The sequence below is a fragment of the Lithobates pipiens genome, unplaced genomic scaffold (genome assembly GCF_037356315.1).
Source record: "Lithobates pipiens isolate NorthernLeopardFrog02 unplaced genomic scaffold, aLitPip1_a1.2 Scaffold_13, whole genome shotgun sequence".
Lineage (NCBI taxonomy): Eukaryota > Metazoa > Chordata > Amphibia > Anura > Ranidae > Lithobates > Lithobates pipiens.
Genome location: NW_027507718.1, coordinates 178,965,330 through 178,983,111, shown reverse-complemented (window position 1 = coordinate 178,983,111; position 17,782 = coordinate 178,965,330). Strand labels below are relative to the sequence as shown.

The following is a 17,782-nucleotide window of genomic DNA, read 5'->3' as shown; positions in this document are numbered from 1 at the left end:
CCGATGCATACCACACACAGTCGGATTATCCGACAACACGGTCCGATAGGACACATTATGACGGATTCTCCGACCATGTGTACAAGGGCTAAGAATTGCAGGACGACAATCTAAAACGCCAAATTTTCATGCAAAATAATGGTACTGCTTTCAGCACCTAAAATCCAAAATAATCATACAGCCAGGGAGGTTAACCCCTTCCCAGCCAGTGTCATTTACACAGTAATCAGTACATTTTTATAGCACTGATTGCTGTATAAATGACAATGGTCCCAAAATAGTGTCAAAAGTGTCCAATTGTGTCCGCCATAATGTCGCAGTCGTGATAAAAATCGCAGATCGCTGCCATTACTAATAAAAAAATAATAATAAAAATGCCATAAAACTATCCCCTATTTTGTAGACGCTATTACTTTTGCACAAACCAATCAATATACGCTTATTGTGATTATTTTTTTCCCAAAAATATGTAGAAGAATACATATTGGCCTAAACTGAGCAAAAAATATGCTTTTTTTATATATTTTTGGGGGGATATTTATTATAGCAAAAAGTAAAAAAACATATTTTTTTTTTAAATTGTCACTTTTTTTTGTTTATAGCGCAAAAAATAAAAAATCAGAGAGGTGATCAAATACCGCCAAAAGAAAGCTCTATTTCTGGGGGGAAAAAGTACGTCAATTTTGTTTGGGTGCCACGTTGCATGTCGCAATTGTCAGTTAAATCAACGCAGTGCCGAATCACAAAAAGTGCTGGTCAGGAAGGGGGTAAAATCTTTCGGGCCGAAGCGGTTAAAAATGTACTTTCTGAAATGCAGACTGCAAAAAATTGGAGAATCAAAATTACATGTAAAGTATAAAATAGGGGTATATACATTTTCAATGGGAGCTCAGTGGGCTAAAATAATACCGTACCTACATAAATGACAGCACAATATGTTTTAGGCTGCCTTTTACTTTTACAGATAGAAAAGCTATGTGTAGCCAGGCTATCATATGTAGATTATCAAGTGACTTGAAAAATAAAAACTTAACTTTTTTTTAATAATTTTTGCAAAAGCTGGAAAATGTTTCTGGAGGGGAAACACATTTTATATATTTGTTATTACTCACAAATTTTAAATCTAACTATATAGTTATATTTTTAAAGTATCTTAAAATGTACACATTTATAAACAAGGGGAGTGTATTTTTCTGAAGTAAAGATGAAAAATTTGAAATGTTAGCAGCTGTGCAAAGTATTTTAGCATCATTAAGACCACTTACATCATTTTAGCCTAGTCTACATTTTGTCTAAATCAAGCCAAGCTGTAGGCGTACCCCCCTCCTCCCAGCCCTAATTCAGACCCTTCTTAAGTTGGAATGAAATCCAATATGCTAGTGCCACAGAGCAAGTATGCTAATAATTTTGCCAAAAAACGACATTGCTGGAACAGGACATCCAATCAGTTTGTCATGCCTGTGTTTACTAAGTCTGAAAATCAGACATACATCCAACATAAAGACATGATCCTGCAAGGATTCTCCCATCTTTGCTGTGGCACACCAGGTTGTCTCCCGATTGCTGCTTGGATCCGTTTAGGTTATTCAAGGCCACACTCAAGGTTGTGCCATTCAGTGGCTTATACAAATCTGTGGGGAGCCTTCTCCCATTTAGGGTCCAGAACAGGTCCTCTGCTTTCAGGTTTAAGTCAGAGTCCACTAAACAAGCTGCAGTTAGTGATGATCCTATCATTAAGGTAGGGTCCTGTGGGGATATAACAGCAGGATCTGTAAAAAAAATGGAATTAAATGTTTATTGTGAAACAGGGTTAGAAATACATGTTATTGAATGTGAGAAGGATTGGGGGAAAAGCATGCACAGGTTTAGCAGTTTAAGAAGAGAATGGATCTGTCAGCATGCACATTACCTAAATGTGTATCTTACAAGAATTCCATTCTAGAGAATTGTACTAAAGCAAGATAACAACTGAATTTGCAAGATACAAATATATTTGCCTATAAGCTGTGTAATACGCTGGTAGAATTTTGTTCTACGTTTTCTGTTGCAAGAACGTTCATTCAGTTTTCTAATCATTAGTGGGGTCAAACCAATGTTTTTTCAACCACAGTGATGAGAAAATACGAAGGAGCAGGATGGAACCTTTTTATCAAATGTACGAATTTCTAACACTGTATGTGGTTTTAGTTTGATAAAGTCCATTCATTCAATACTTAAAAAAAAAATGTTGAAGTACTTTCAAACAACATTTGAATGTTCCGAGAAATTTCATATACATTTTTCGAAGGATTTCTGTATAAATTTTTATTTGAAAATTCTACTAGCCCCAGTTTAAACCTCATGTCTACAATATATCTTGGTATTCAGGTCTCTGTGATACTTTTGTCCTTGTAGTTGTCTAGAACTATTTTTGTTAAGGTATTAGGTATTCCACATATGTCTTGTGGTATTTTAATACAGTTAGAATTCAACATTTATAGTGTTCAACAGTTAGATTATTAGATAATGCCATAGTTAGACATTCTCATGATAATGGCAACAACACTATATAAACACATTTTTCAGGGTGTTTGGATAATATCACTTGAACATTTTTGACTCAAAGATTAAAAATCACAAAAGTTATGTGGTTGATAGTCTGTCCACCTTGTAAGGGAATTAGCCCCAGAGTTAAGTGAATGTGGTGAAACTTCACTTGGCAAAGAATACCCAATCACATACAAGGAACACAAAAAAAGTTTTGCATGCACATGATTGAATGACAAAGTCAGCAGAGCTTCACCTCATTATCTAAGTTCTGGGGCAAATTCCCTTGCAAGTGCATCTTTCCTTGCAAAGTGAACAGCCTATATGCTTTTTGCAAATCAATGCCTGTGTATCTTAAAGAGCTATAAATTCTAAAAATCGAAATAAAAATCTAAAGAGAGTAAGACATAATATATGTATTGAATTAAAAATTTAATTATATATATATATATATATATATATATATATATATATACATACCCCACTTTTAAGTACACAATGGGGTTTATTTACTAAAGCTGGACAGTGCAAAATCAGGCTCACTTCTGCATAGAAACCAATGAGCTTCTAACCTCAGCTTATTTAATTAAGCTTTGGTAATAAAACATGGAGGCTCATTGGTTTCTATGCAGAAGTGAGCCTGATTTTGCACTTTCCAGCTTTAGTAAATAAACCCCATTGTGTACTTAAAAGTGGGGTATATATATATATATATATATATATATATATATATATATATATTTTTTTTTTTTTTTTTCATAGGGCCAATTCATGTCTCAGTGCACAGGGTTTTTGTAAAATTCCTGCCTGCTGAGCTTTTTTCCTTCAAAGTCATTGTAAATGCTATGTTTTGCACAGAGCCGCCCTAATTCTCCTCTTCTGGGGTCCCCCACCAGTGCTCCTGGCATTGGAGTGTTTATATAGTGGTTCTAAAAGCAGAATGTTTTTTACCTTAATGCATTATATTAAGATATTAAGGTATTAAGGAACCACAAAGAAGAGATTTAGGTCTGCTCTGTGCAAAACGATTGCACAGAGCAGATAAGCATAACATTTTTGTTATTAAAAAACAAAAACAAAAACAAAAAAAAAAAAGTTAGAATCTCTTTAAGAATGAATGGCATTGCAAAAAAAACAACAACAAAAAACATGTGTTTTAGTGCCCTATGAGGTGCAAAAAACACTACAACAAAGCATCACAGATTTCCAAATTTGAACTAGACAGGAAGATCTATCGCTTGAAAAAAAGTCACCGTGGCCCATGGATTGAAAAGATGTTTGCTATATTGCAGTGCTGTCTTAATAAATCTTTGGAAAAAACACATAGAATAGTTGTTTTTACCCTATGTGCTAAGTTCTTTCATTTAACATGCTTGTTTTTCATAAAATGTACTTTATTATTTTGCAGCTTAGCCTGCCATCTGTTGGCGTTATAAAATGCTTACATGCCCTGAAATCATTTGTATAAAAATAACTTGCAAAACTGTGCCCAGACTCTGAGTGGTAAAAAAAAAAATTTAAGTGATGTAAGGACCTGACAGTGGCACATCCTGTATGTATGATGGAACACAACATTTTGAAAGCATGGTACTGTCAACTAATTTTTATAAGTCAGACCCTAAAAAATGACAAGTGTCAATGTTAGAACACTTTAGTACAGAAGATATATCACCAGAATAAAGTTAATGTTAAAGATCAACAGTTCTATCTGCATTCAAGTTCAAGATTTCTCTTAGATTGTGGATGTTTTGCATTTGTTGTCTCAATGACTGAGGTGTCTACGTGCAATGTACCGGTCTCCCAGATCTGTTGAAACTCTTACATGTGCTCCACAACACAAATTATAAGTTAAAATAAGATAAGATACATAATTCACACACCCATACATCCACCTCTTAGTTTTGCAATTTAAAGCTGAACTTACCTTCAGTCGTGTAAAGTTGTACAGGCTCCTCTCTGCTACTAAAATTATTTACTCTGACTCCTCTCTCACCGAGAAGCTGCAGTAAGTCAGACAGAGTAGGCATTATTTCCTGACTGGATGACATCAGCATCATCCAGTCCTTTTCTCCTCATTCATTGGATCTCATGTTTTTCCATCACAGAGGTTCAGCATTAATCATGTACATTATTGGGTTGGGCTGCATGCAGATGCAGCCTGCCAAGGAATGCCCACTCCTCCAAACTTACTGTACATCCACCTATCAAACTTACATTCACTTATCATGGCTTTTTATTCAAGGGGCAGACTGCTGCTTGTATTGGGGCTGAGAGTTTTTGAAAGGAGCAGGCGGATGACAGGTTTGCCTCTGCTCACTGTGCAGAGCAGAGACGGACAGAGTCCTGCTCTTCCCTATGGGGAAATTGGGTGAAAATGGACCGCCTATCCGTTTTCCCACGATCTTTTCTTATCCAGTCCTCCAGATGGATGGAAAATAGGGTCACCATCCATCTGGATTTGGCAGACAGGATCGGATAGCAGCAGGTGTCAGCAGACATGTTACCACTTACGTCCAATGTTCCGAGTGGATGAAGAGTCCGATTGGGTCCGCCTAAAAAATTGACAGACGGACCTCATCGGACCACCCGCATGAAAGGGCCCACAACCTGTCGTCATTGCGTCACTTCCCGTTTACTCGGCTGCCAATGGCGCAGGTTTTAAAAAAATATGCAGTATTCAGAATCGCCGTTTTCGGCGATCTGAATACTTTGAAGTGTAAAGGAGGGATGTTTACATTCCTTGTGACAGCAATAAAAGTGATCAATTTTTTTTTTTTTTAAAAACAGTTTATTCATTTTAAAAAAAAATTAATTTTTTTTTAAAGCGCCCGCCGTCCCCGCGAGCTCGTGAAGCAAAGAAAACACATACGGAAGTCGCGCCCGCATATGTAAACGGTGTTCAAATCACACATGTGAGGTATCGCCGCGATCGTCAGAGCGAGAGCAATAATTCTAATACTAGACCTCCTCTGTAACGCTAACCTGGTAACCGTAAAAATTTTTAAAGCATCGCCTATTGAGATTTTTAGGTACCATACTTTATCATCATTCCACGAGTGCGTGCAATTATAAAGTGTGACATGTTTGGTATCTATTTACTCTGCGTAACATTATCTTTCACATTATGCAAAAAAATTGGGCTTATTTTACTGTTTCGTTTTTTTTTTTAATTCATGAAAATGTTCATTTTCCCAATAAGTTGCGTTTAAAACACCACTGCGCAAATACCGTGTGACATAAAATATTGCAACAATCGCCGTTTTATTCTCTAAAATCTCTGCTAAAAAAATATATATAATGTTTGGGGGTTACAAGTAATTTTCTAGCAAAAAATATGGATTTTAACTTGTAAACACCAAATGGCAAAAATAGGCTTAGTCATGAAAGGGATACAATCAAATCAAAAAATTTATTATTTAAATAAAAGGTTTTATTTCCCCTTCTTGATGCAAAAGAAGCACAAAAGATTCAACTTAAGCTTGAATTAAAATATCCAAAGGTTTTGTTTTATTTTAGACTACATCGATATTCAAAAATCTCTTCTACCACAATCTAAAGGTGCAACCTCCCCCCCCGGTCTGACACATTTTATTGGAAAATAGAAATATGGGTGATTCCCATGCTCTAGTTTTCCACACTATGCTAAATACAATTTTTTTTTCCTTTAACAGAAACATTTTTTAAAACAATGTAATCATAAATGTTCCAAGTAAGTGAATGATCCAGTTTTAAAAATACTATGTGAACTGGCAATTGGAATCTCCCAGTTTGTAAAAGCAAAAATGCCTACTTAACCACTTTCAGACCGGACCAATTTGCTGGTCAAAGACCAGACCACTTTTTGCGATTCGGCACTGCGTCGCTTTAACTGACAATTGCGCGGTCGTGCGACGTGGCTCCCAAACAAAATTTACGTCCTTTTTTTCCCACAAATAGAGCTTTCTTTTGGTGGTATTTGATCACCCCTGCGGCTTTTATTTTTTGCGCTATAAACAATAGAGCGACAATTTTGAAAAAAACACATTATTTTTTACTTTTTGTTATAATAAATATCCCCCAAAAATATATAAAAAAACATGTTTTTCCCTCAGTTTAGGCCGATACGTATTCTTCTACATATTTTTGGTAAAAAAAAAAAAAATCGCAATAAGCGATTATTGATTGGTTTGCGCAAAAGTTATAGCGTTTACAAAATAGGGATAGTTTTATAGCATTTTTATTAATAATTTTTTATTATTTTTTTTTTACTAGTAATGGCGGCGATCAGCGATTTTTATTGTGACTGCGACATTGTGGGGGACCCATCGGACATTTTTGACACATTTTTGGGACCATTGTCATTTATACAGTAATCACTGCTATATAAATGCAGTGATTCCTGTGTAAATGACACTGGCAGTGAAGGGGTTAACCAGTGGGTGGCAGTGTAGGGGTTAAGTGTTCCTAGGGGTGTGTTACTAACTGTGGGGGGGTTGGGCTTTCATTTAGTGAACACTGATCTCTGCTCCAATCACATGGAGCAGAGATCAGCGTCACTAGTTGCTAGGCAGAATGGAGAAATGCTGTTTACTCAGCATTTCCTCCATTCGGCCGCTCCGTGAGACGATCGCGGGGATGCCCGCGGCAATCGAGTCCGCGGGTCCCGCGACCGGACTCACGGGGGTCCCGACCAGTGCGGGAGCGTGCCGCCGCCGGCGCACTCCCGATGGCAGGGCGGCATTGAATATTGGACGTACCTGTACGCCAATATGCCTGCCCGTGCCATTCTGTCGACGTACATCGTCGTGCGCTGGTCGGGAAGTGGTTAATGAATGAATCAAATTACTATATTCATGTACGTACCGGGCCAAAGAAATCTAACATGATTATGTACTCCAACAACAACGCCAATTGTGCAGAGACGTGAGACGTGATAGAAATGCTATTCAAATTTTAACCTCTGACAGAATTCAAACAGAGAAAAGAACCACACACAAGACAAAAGTAGATAGAAGATCCAGAGCTTAGTAAATGAGGTGAAGCTTTACTTTGAAGAGAATATCCAATCACATGTAAGAAAAGAAAAAACAGCATTTTTGCATGCACATGATTGGATGATGGAAGTCAGCAGAGCTTCCCCTCATTTACTAAGCTCTGGAGCAAATGCCCTTACAGACTGTAACTGCACTGTGCATTTAGTAAATGAACCCCAAAGTTTTGGTTAACAAGGCAGAAATTGTTTTGATCCCTTTGATTTTCAACTGGTGCAGCCGGTATCTTGAAAGGTAATCCCAAGATTTCAGAAGCACACACCCTTAAACCACCCATATAGGTTGATATTGAAGGGAGAAGGAAAGGTGTACAAACACTCATAGCTCTTTAGCAATATTCTACATGTATATTTATATCAACATGCCCTTTCCAAAATTTTGATTGACTTTTTATAATTATTGAATTAATTATATGTGGTTCTCACATTCAACACCTCACATATTGATATAAAAGATGAGAAATTCTCAGAGGATCTGTTGGTTTAATGGGGGTTGGATCAGGAGACTAATAAGAAAAAGAAGCAAAAAAAAAAAAAAAAGTATAAAAAGCTATCAGGTTGATTTACTTAAGACAAGGCAAGTGCAGTTGCGCTCCTCTTCCCTCTTTGTAAAGAATACCCAATCAGGTGCAAGGGAAAAAAAAAACAGCATTTTTGCTTGCACATGATTGGATGATGGACATCAGCAGAGCTTTACCACATCCACTAAGCTCTGTGGAAAATGAATGGATCTGCACTTGCAAAGTGCACAGTCTCTTTGCTTTTAGTAACTCAATCTCAGTTTGAATATGGTCCTGTGTTGATGAACTTACGTCAATGGCATCAGTTTGAGAATATTGTAAGATCCTTCATAATTTATTGACAGCTGCATTTGACCTGCAGTTGACCTTATAACTTGCATTTCACTTGCATCAAAAGGGTTTTGCACTCTTATAGACTTGTATGAAAATGCAAAACTCAGTTAAAGTGAAAAAAAAGCCTATCAAGACAGGCCCAAAAATTAAAATACGAAGGCTCTAACATGATTGGTTAGTTGGTGTAAAGTCACTGATCCTTCTTTTTACTGATTTAGATGTATCATCTAATTATCCTTATTACACTGTATAGTATCTAGTCATATATATCTCTTAGTCCTTGAACTTGTATAATTATTTTATTGGTAGTCTTCTAAAATGGTGCGCTGTCTGACAATGTAACACTACAACACAATTCACAAAGTAAAAAATGTAAAATTTCCCTGTATAGATCTCAGTATTAAAGTTTTCGACCATGTAGGCGCCACCCTGGAATCTTTCTTCTCTGTTTATGAAGTCAAGAGCAGTTAAACTGCTCAGACAGCTTGATTTTACAAGACAAGGTCACAGTTATGAATAAAACAGTCATGTCAAGAAATTGCCCTATATGGAGTGTAATTTAATTTGGCAGGAATACCGAGTGTCCTTCAAAATAAAATCCACATAGTCTTCATTCTCCATGTTTATTTTTTGTGCTGATTTTTAAAACACTATTAAAATTTTAGAGAACTCAGAATAATTATCTAAAGCTGAAAGAAATAGATTTTATCTGGTTACAACTGAGTAAAACCAGACAGTTTACATACAATTCACTGTTTGGGTTCCTAGTTGTCCACAAATTGAATGAGTTAAAACTATGAGTTTCTGGTAGGATTGTTAACATGTTGTATATAAGATACATTGTATGAAATAACATTTCTACCACCTGGAGGTAGGAGAGACGATTGCAACACTTGTCCCTTATTTTGTAACAGCTCACTGCTCTGTACAACCGGTAGCAACATGTTGGTGTCACACAACACATCATACATGTCAGAATATTGTTGGAGCTAAGAGAAAGGGTAGGTTGTAAACCTGATGCTTTCATACATCTGCACACATATCCAATAAAAGTTAGATTTGGTCAGTTTTCTAAACAAAATTACAAAATTTCAGTCAAAGGAAGCTGTATTGTTCAATCACATGGTCTATTAACTACAGAGGATATGTGTAAGAATGGTACACAACAGTTCACAGAACAGAAAGTACATAAGCATCAATCTGAATTAAGTCGTCATTATTTTTATAGTACATAAATCCGATCAGGGTTAGCTTTAGACATGCAAGGACAGATACATAAAATCACACAGGTAGCAACTACTTTGGGTCGGTTTTGCATACTTGTATTTGAAAATGACTTTCCCAAATTGTTTGTTAGGTTTCCCACTTGCCTAATGTATAAACTTAGGTCTGCTGGTTTAAAACATGTTAGGCCGCGTACACACGGGCGGACTATCCGTCCAACTAAGTCCGTCAGACAATCCGACAGACAGTCCGTCCTACTTTTGAATGAACGGACTTGACCACACACGACGAACAGACAGTCCGCTGAAAGCTTGCGCGATGACGTGTACAGCACGTACGATGGGACTAGAAATAAGACGTCCAATACACTGCAATGCAACCTTCGGCCGTGTAAATCCTTTCTGAGCATGTGCCATACTTAGTCCGTCCAACTTGCCTACTCACGAGCGGACTGTCCACTGAAACCAAGTTTGGACGGACAATATTACGGAAATTCCGAAAGACTTCGTCCGCCAGACTGTCCGCTGAAAAAGTCAGCTGAAGCCCACACACGAGCGGATTGTCCGTCAGACAGTCCGCCCGTGTGTACGCGGCCTTAGATGTAAATCAACAGATTCAAATTATTAGTTAAAGTGGTTGTAAACTCTCCCCCACAACTTTGTCCCATATAAATCAACATAAAAAACCCTAATGTACACTGCTTGTAGATATCTCCTTACTTGCTTAGTATTGTTGTAATCCTTTTTGTTCTGTAGAATGAAGTCACTGAGCATGCCCAGATCTCCCCTGATTTATGGCACACTCTCTATGTGCTTATCTATCTGTTATCGGGACTTCCTACGGCACAACACAGAACTCCCAGGAGACTGCTAATCATGCAGAGCCTCCTCCTACACACCATGTGACCGTGTGACCTCACATACAGTCTAAACTTGGCCATTACTGCAGTCTTATCAGCTGAAGCTGATAAGTCTGACAAAGGCAAACATTAGACATTGGCACAAGTAAATACTATGAAATAAACAAGTAAGCCATGAACAGGGAAGGAGGGTTGCCATAGAAATGTTGGATTGAGAAGGAGGCTTGGTTAACAGTACAGAAAGTGCTCAATGTAAGGGCGGAAATACACTCCACTGTGGACTGTAAGTAAACAATACTTAAGATGTCGCTGCCTAACCCCTGGAAACAAGTTTTTTTTAAGTTTCTTTAAACAGTAAGTAATATGTGATTTGGGCTGGATTACAGTATAATACGTATAATACGTATTATAATTACGTATTATAATGGACTAAATGAAAAGAAGCATCAGAGTGGGAGAGTTTACTTCCTCTTTAAAAGGTCGAAGATAGTAAGTGCTATACCCAAACATTCAGTTTTAAAATAGTATGGGAACAACTCAAATAAAATAAAATTAATATGGTGTATACAACTGTGACAGAATCATATTATAATTTAATGTTTTTTTTTAATTCCCTTTTCCTTTTCAGTCTGCAGTGCTGAAATTATCTTTAACGGCTTCAGCCCTGGAAGATTTTACCCCCTTCCTGACCAGAGCACTTTTTGCGATTGGTCACTGCGTCGATTTAACTGACAATTGCGTGGTCGTGCAGCATTGCACCCAAACAAAATTGATGTCCTTTTTTCCCAATAAATAGAGCTTTCTTTTGGTGGCATTTGATCACATCTGCGATTTTTTTTTGCGCTATAAACAAAAAAAGAGCGACAATTTTGAAAAAAAAATATTTTTTTTTACTTTTTGCTATAATTAACATCACCCAAAAATATATAAAAAATATATTTTTTTCCTCAGTTTAGGCTGATATGTATTCTTCTACATATTTGTGGTAAAAAAAAAAAATCTCAATAACCATATATTAATTGGTTTGCGCAAAAGTTATAGTATCTACAAAATAGGGGATAGTTTTATGGCATTTTTATTATTAACTTTTTTTATTAGTAATAGCGGTGATCTGCAATTTTTATCGTGACTGCGACATTATGGCAGACACATCGGACCCTTTTGACACTATATAAAAATGCACTGATTACTGTGTAAATGACACTGGCAGGGAAGGAGTTAAACACGAGGCGGCGATGAAGGGGTTAAGTGTGTCATAGGAAGTGATTCTAACTGTGGGGGTGATGGGCTACAACTCACACGACAGTGATCACTGTTCACGATGACAGAGAACATTTGATCATGTCGCAAGGTAGAATGGTTAAATGCCTTGTTTGACCGGCGGACATCGAGTCGCACCAATTAAAGTGGACATACAGGTACACCCATTTGTCCAACGCTGCCATTGTGTCAACGTATATTGGTGTGCAGTGGTCGGCAAGTGTTTAAAATGCAATGCAATGCAATGCAATGCAATATGGCAACCTGGAGGCCTTCTGTACACAGATCGCGCACAGAATTCCCCCCCAGAAAAGTAATGGCTCACTGATTTTACCAGAAGTCTGCACTAACATACAAGTCAGATTTTGGGCATCCCCTGCAACAAAAAAGTCATCTTTGGTGAGATACTCCTGAAGGGAAATCATATTTGAAAGGATGCAGACCCTACCACTTTCCTTATTAGAGCCCTGCAGGTGTAGTTTGATAATCATCACACTACACAGACAAACAGCTATTTCTTCAGAATAACAAAAGGTAGGAATCTGCAACAATGTTTGTTAAAATCCCGTGCGATATACATAGATCACCCAGTGAGTGGAGTTACACTTTAAAATTGATACATAATTTTGTATTTCAAGTGGGTGCAACTTATGAGCTAAACCTAAGCACACTGATGGAGGATTTGTGGAAGCAGCATTTGTTGTAACCAATAGATTACAATATGGATTAGCACTATTTTTTGTTGATCCTTTTTAGAGCAAAGCTTATGCTTGGGGGAGAGGCTGGATAGAAATACAAATCCTTTGACAGGTAAAACAGTTCACATATGTGTTTTCATAGGTCTAGTTTTCTAGTCTAGCTGACTGCCTACAGCTAAGAATTAGTATATTCTAATAGCTCATAATCTGTATTCCACTCAAAAAACATATTTTTGTGATTGCATAAACAAGATGAGACTGTATCAAGAATATGTATTGGTGCAGAATTATTTTTTATCTCCCTTGAATGTGTGCCTCTTTTATGGCTATGGCATATATACTGTATATACTCTATATTATATGTACATTCAACACACAGCTATTAATGTCTAGACCTCTGGCAACTGAAGTGAGTACACCCTAAGGGAAAAGGCCCAAATTGGGCCCAAAGTGTCAATATTTTGTGTGGCCACCACTATTTTTCCAGCACTGCCTTAACCCTCTTGGGCATTGAGCTCACCAGAGCTTCACAGGTTGCCACTGGACTCCTCCATGATGACATCATGGAACTGGTGGATGTTAGAGACCTTACGCTACTCCACCTTCCATTTGAGGATGTCCCACAGATGGTCAATAGGGTTTAGGTCTGGAGACATGCTTAGCCAGGCCATCCCCTTTACTCTCAGCTTTTTTTTATCAAGGCAGTGGTCATCTTGAAGATGTGTTTGGGGTTGCTATCATGTTGGAATACTGCCCTGCTGCCCAGTCTCCGAAGGGTGTGCATCATGCTCTGCTTCAGTATGTCACAGTACATGTTGGCATTCATGGTTCCCTCAATGAATTGTAGCTCCCCAGTGCTAGCAGCCCCAGACCATGACACTCCCACCAACATGCTTGACTGTAGGCAAACACACTTGTCTTTGTACTCCTCACCTGGTTGCCGCCACACACGCTTAACACCATCTGAACCAAATAAGTTTATTTTGGTCTCATCAGACCACCGAACTTGGTTCCAGTAATCCATGTCCTTAGTCTGCTTGTCTTCAGCAAACTTTAGAAGAGGCTTCCTTCTGGGATGACAGCCATGCAAACCAATTCGATGCAGTATGCGGCATATGGTCTGAACACTGATAGACTGACCCCCCACCCCTTCAACCCCTGCATCAATTCTGACAGCACTCATACGTCTATTTCCTAAAGACAACCTCTGGATATGATGCTGAGCATGTGCACACAACTTCTTTGGTCGACCATGGCGAGGCCTGTTCTGAGTGGAACCTGTCCTGTTAAACCGCTATATGGTCTTAGCCACCGTGCTGCAGTTTAGTTTCAGGGTCTTGGCAATTTTCTTATAGCCTAGGCCATCTTTATGTAGAGCAACAATTCTTTTTTTCAGATCCCCAGAGCGTTCTTTGCCATGAGGTGCCATGTTGAACTTCCAGTGACCAGTATTAGATATAATATTAAGAGTGAGAGTGATAACACCAAATTTAACACACCTGCTCCCCATTCACACCTGAGACATTGTAACACTAAGGAGTCACATGACACCATAGAGGAAAAATGGCTAATTGGGCACAATTTGGAAATTTTCACTTAGGGGTGTACTCACTTTTTTTGCCAACGGTTTAGACATTAATGGCTGTGTGTTGAGTTATTTTGAGCAAATTTACACTTTTACACATACAAGCTGTACACTCACTGCTTTACATTATAGCAAAGTGTCATTTCTTCAAGGTTGTCACATGAAAAGATAAAATATTTACAAAAATGTGAGGGGTGCACACTTTTGTGAGACACCGTTATATATATATATATATATATATATATATATATATATATATATATATATAGCCAATTTAGAAATTGAGAAATTCATGATTCCTGAATTCTATAATTTATTGAAGAAAGAACAAATCTGTATGCTTTTGTGCAGGAGAAACAGGCCTTATTAAGAAAGCCACCTATTAAATTGTTACATTTGTTACAAAACAACTACATTTAGGCATACCTGTGTGAGGTTGCATCCGCGGCCGACCTGGTGCCTGCCTGATGCCTATGTTGGCGCGCTTGTCTGGGAAATTGGACACCGGCCCTTGGCCACCTTATATGGATGGAGTTGGAGTCCCCCTGTGAGGTCCTTTCTGATGCCCACTCCCGTCCTCCCTCCTCCCCCCCTCCCCTTTTTTTTTTCTCTCTCTCTCTCCCTCCTTTTCCTCTTCTCTCTCTCCGTTTCCCTCTCCTCTGTCTTGGTCTGTCCCTTCTGCTCCACCAAGCCACATCCATGGGAGCCCGCGGTGTTTTTAACGGACCTGCATGGACCACGCAGCTATTAAACGGCTGATCTGCAATGTTGCTCTCTGGGGGGGTGTCACTAGGATACTTGGGACCCCCTGGTTGCCAGCTCTCTTACTAAGGATGGCACGGTACGTCCACGCAGATCAGCGCTTATGTACATTGTATTTGTGTTTGAAAATTTTCAGCATACGGTTGCATATCTTTATTGTTCGTACATGGAAGTGAAGTGTATGACCGAAAAAAAATTTTTTTTTATAAGAATGTATTGTTTACTGTGTACATCTTGCACTAAAAAAACTTAATAAAAGCAAAAAAAACAACAACTACATTTAAGGCTCAATTGCAATTTTAGAGTTGCACAGAACAAGCAGGACAATCAAAATCCCATTGTTTTCAACTGTGTCTGTTCACATCAATGCAACCCAGAATGGTGCATGTTTGGAAATGGTTCCTGTACTACTTTGGTGATTTTGGCCTGAATGTACAAACCTTATCAAACTTGAATCCAAGTAGCACTATATAATCGCACTGAAAGTCAGATCAAAATCCGATTGCAGCAGTATGAACCTAGCCTCCAGATTCACAGGTCTCAGCAAAGGATATTTCAACATTGTTCAAAAACACACAGGCAGTACTGAAGAAGAAAAAGCTGCAGAGCATTAAAAAGGCAGTATGTATATGAGTCAACTGATAAACCACAGGCTGACACAATAAAAGGATTCGGCTTTTCAATGTTTTGGTAGACAGTAGCATCCACTCACTGGAAGACTGGTTGCACTCTCTAGAGTAAGAGACAACTTTGAAATGCTTCTCCAAGCCAGATGCACAGATATGGAGCAATAACTGTAAGCTTTTAGGAAATGCAATCACCTGAGTAGAAGAGTAGCTACAAAAATGAGAGCCTTCTAGAAATTCCTAAAAAAAGAAGAAGATTTTGATAACAGCTAACCTGTAAAATCCTTTTCTTTGAAGTACATCGTGGGACACAGAGCCATAATAATTACTAAGTGGGTTATAGGCCACCTTCAGGTGATGGACACCGGCACACCCTAAGACAGGAAGTCCACTCCCTATATAACCACTCCCACTACTGGGAGTACCTGGGGGCAAAGCAATACACGTGTATACCAGAAAGAGGGACGGGACCTCTGTGTCCCGTGATGTACTTCAAAGAAAAGGATTTTATGGGTAAGCTGTTTTAAAAATTATAGTTTATTCATTGTACATCATGAGACACAGAGCCATAGTAATTACTATGTGGGATGTCCCAGAGCAATGCCAATTGAGGGGAGGGAGAGACAAACAGAATTAGGGCAACATGAGATTAGAGGAGTTATACTGCTGCCTGCAGCAGACTATGCCAAAAAGGTAATATCCTCATGCCTTTTTACATTCACCTGATAAAATCTGGTAAATGTATGGACTGAAGACCAAATTGAGGCCTTGCCGGTTCGAACCATGGAAGCTTGGTGATGCACTCCCACAAAGCACTAACAGTCCTAGTGGAGTGCACTTTTGATTTGAAAGGGTGGAATCCTCCTCATTAAACCTTAAGCCCGAACAGTTACTTGCTGAATCCATTTAGAAATAGTAGATTTCAATGCTGCCTGTCCTTTTTGTAAGACCTTCAAGCAACACAACAAAACATCTGTTTTTCGAATCTGAGCAGTCGCCTTCAAGTAGACCTTGAAGGCTCTCACCACATCAAGAGAATGTAGTAATTTTCCTTCTGTAGAACAGGGTTCTGGAAAAAATGAAGGTAGAATATACTAGTTTGGATAAAACTAGACACAACCTTTGGTAGAAAGTTAGGAGGAGGGCGCAATACTACCTTATCCTTGTAAATAATCAAATATGGCTCTTACAAGAAAGAGCAGCCAACTCTGATACCCTTCTTTCAGAAGATATGGTTACCAGAAAATTAGATTCCTTGTCAAAAGGACCAAGGGAATATGCTATATCACTCAAAAAGGCTGTTTCAGCAATGCAGAACTAAATCCAAGTCTCAAGGGTTCAGGGGTGACTTGACCAGAGGATTAAGCCATGTTACCCCCTGAATAAGCTACAGACCAAAGAATGCAAAGCAAGTGGTTGTTGAAATAATACAGATAAGGCAGAAACCTGGCCTTTTGATAGTATGCAAGGCCAGCTTTATTTCTAACCCCATCTACAGAAAGTCAAGGATTCGACACACTTTCTGGGGTGCCAACCACACCAGGAGACATATGCTTTCTAGACTCTAATCTATGATTCCGAAGCCAGCTTCCTTGCATTAATCAAGGTAAATACCACTGGACCTGACAGCCCACACTTATTCAGAATGTGGGATTTAACAACCAACCAGCGTTTGTAAGGAAGGATGGAATACCAGCCCTTGCAAGAGAAGGTCTGGACGTGGTGGTAGGGTCCATAGGTCCCCAACTGCCATCCATATGATCTCTGCATAACAAGATCTTCTGGGCCGCGTCGGGCCGCAAGAATTACTGATCTCCCGTCCTGCTTGATCCTGCGAAGCAGTAGTGAATACAGCAGAGGAGATGCATAAATCAGTGAGAACTGATTCCACGGGAACACCAAGGCTGTTTCGCATGCTAGCAGATCCATTGTTCTTGACAGAAAGTTGTCGATTTTCTTGAACCTGGTTGCAAACAGATCTACGTCTGGGATCCCCCATCTTCGGCATATTGCAAGGAAGATAGCGGGGTGAAGGGAACATTCTTCTGGAAACAACTGCTGGCGACTCAAGTGTCCGCCTGCCAATTTTCTATTCATGGAATGAAGACTGCCGATAGGCAAGGTACATTGTTTTCTGCCCAAGTTAAGAAATAATTCACCTCTCTCTGGGCTGCACGACTTGTCATGCCCCCTTGGTGATGGATATAGGCCACTGCTGTGGTATTGTCAGATTGTATCCTGACAGGATAATTCCAACCTTAACATCCAGGCCCTCAGGGCCAATCGCTCTGCCGGGATCTTTAGAATGTTGAAGGGCATTTTTGATCTGGACTATTTCCCTTGGATAGTCACTTCTTCC

At 38.8% G+C, this 17,782-nt stretch overlaps 1 protein-coding gene and 1 long non-coding RNA gene across 8 annotated transcripts in view; one reads left to right on the top strand and one right to left on the bottom strand.

Moving 5' to 3' along the window:
* CRLF1 (cytokine receptor like factor 1) overlaps positions 1 to 17,782 on the bottom strand; it is a 206,874-nt gene that overhangs the window by 119,648 nt on the left and 69,444 nt on the right. For 5 of the 6 annotated variants that reach the window (XM_077475930.1, XM_077475929.1, XM_077475931.1 and 2 more), the window contains exon 2: positions 1,491 to 1,769. The exons of the other annotated variant lie outside the window; for it this stretch is intronic. In XM_077475930.1, the coding sequence (XP_077332056.1) occupies positions 1,491 to 1,769 (279 nt within the window). The remainder of the gene's footprint in view (positions 1 to 1,490; positions 1,770 to 17,782) is intronic. 6 annotated transcript variants of the gene reach the window in all.
* The window catches only part of LOC143974480 (uncharacterized), a 116,631-nt gene that overhangs the window by 64,904 nt on the left and 33,945 nt on the right, over positions 1 to 17,782 (top strand). The gene's annotated exons all lie outside the window — the stretch shown is intronic.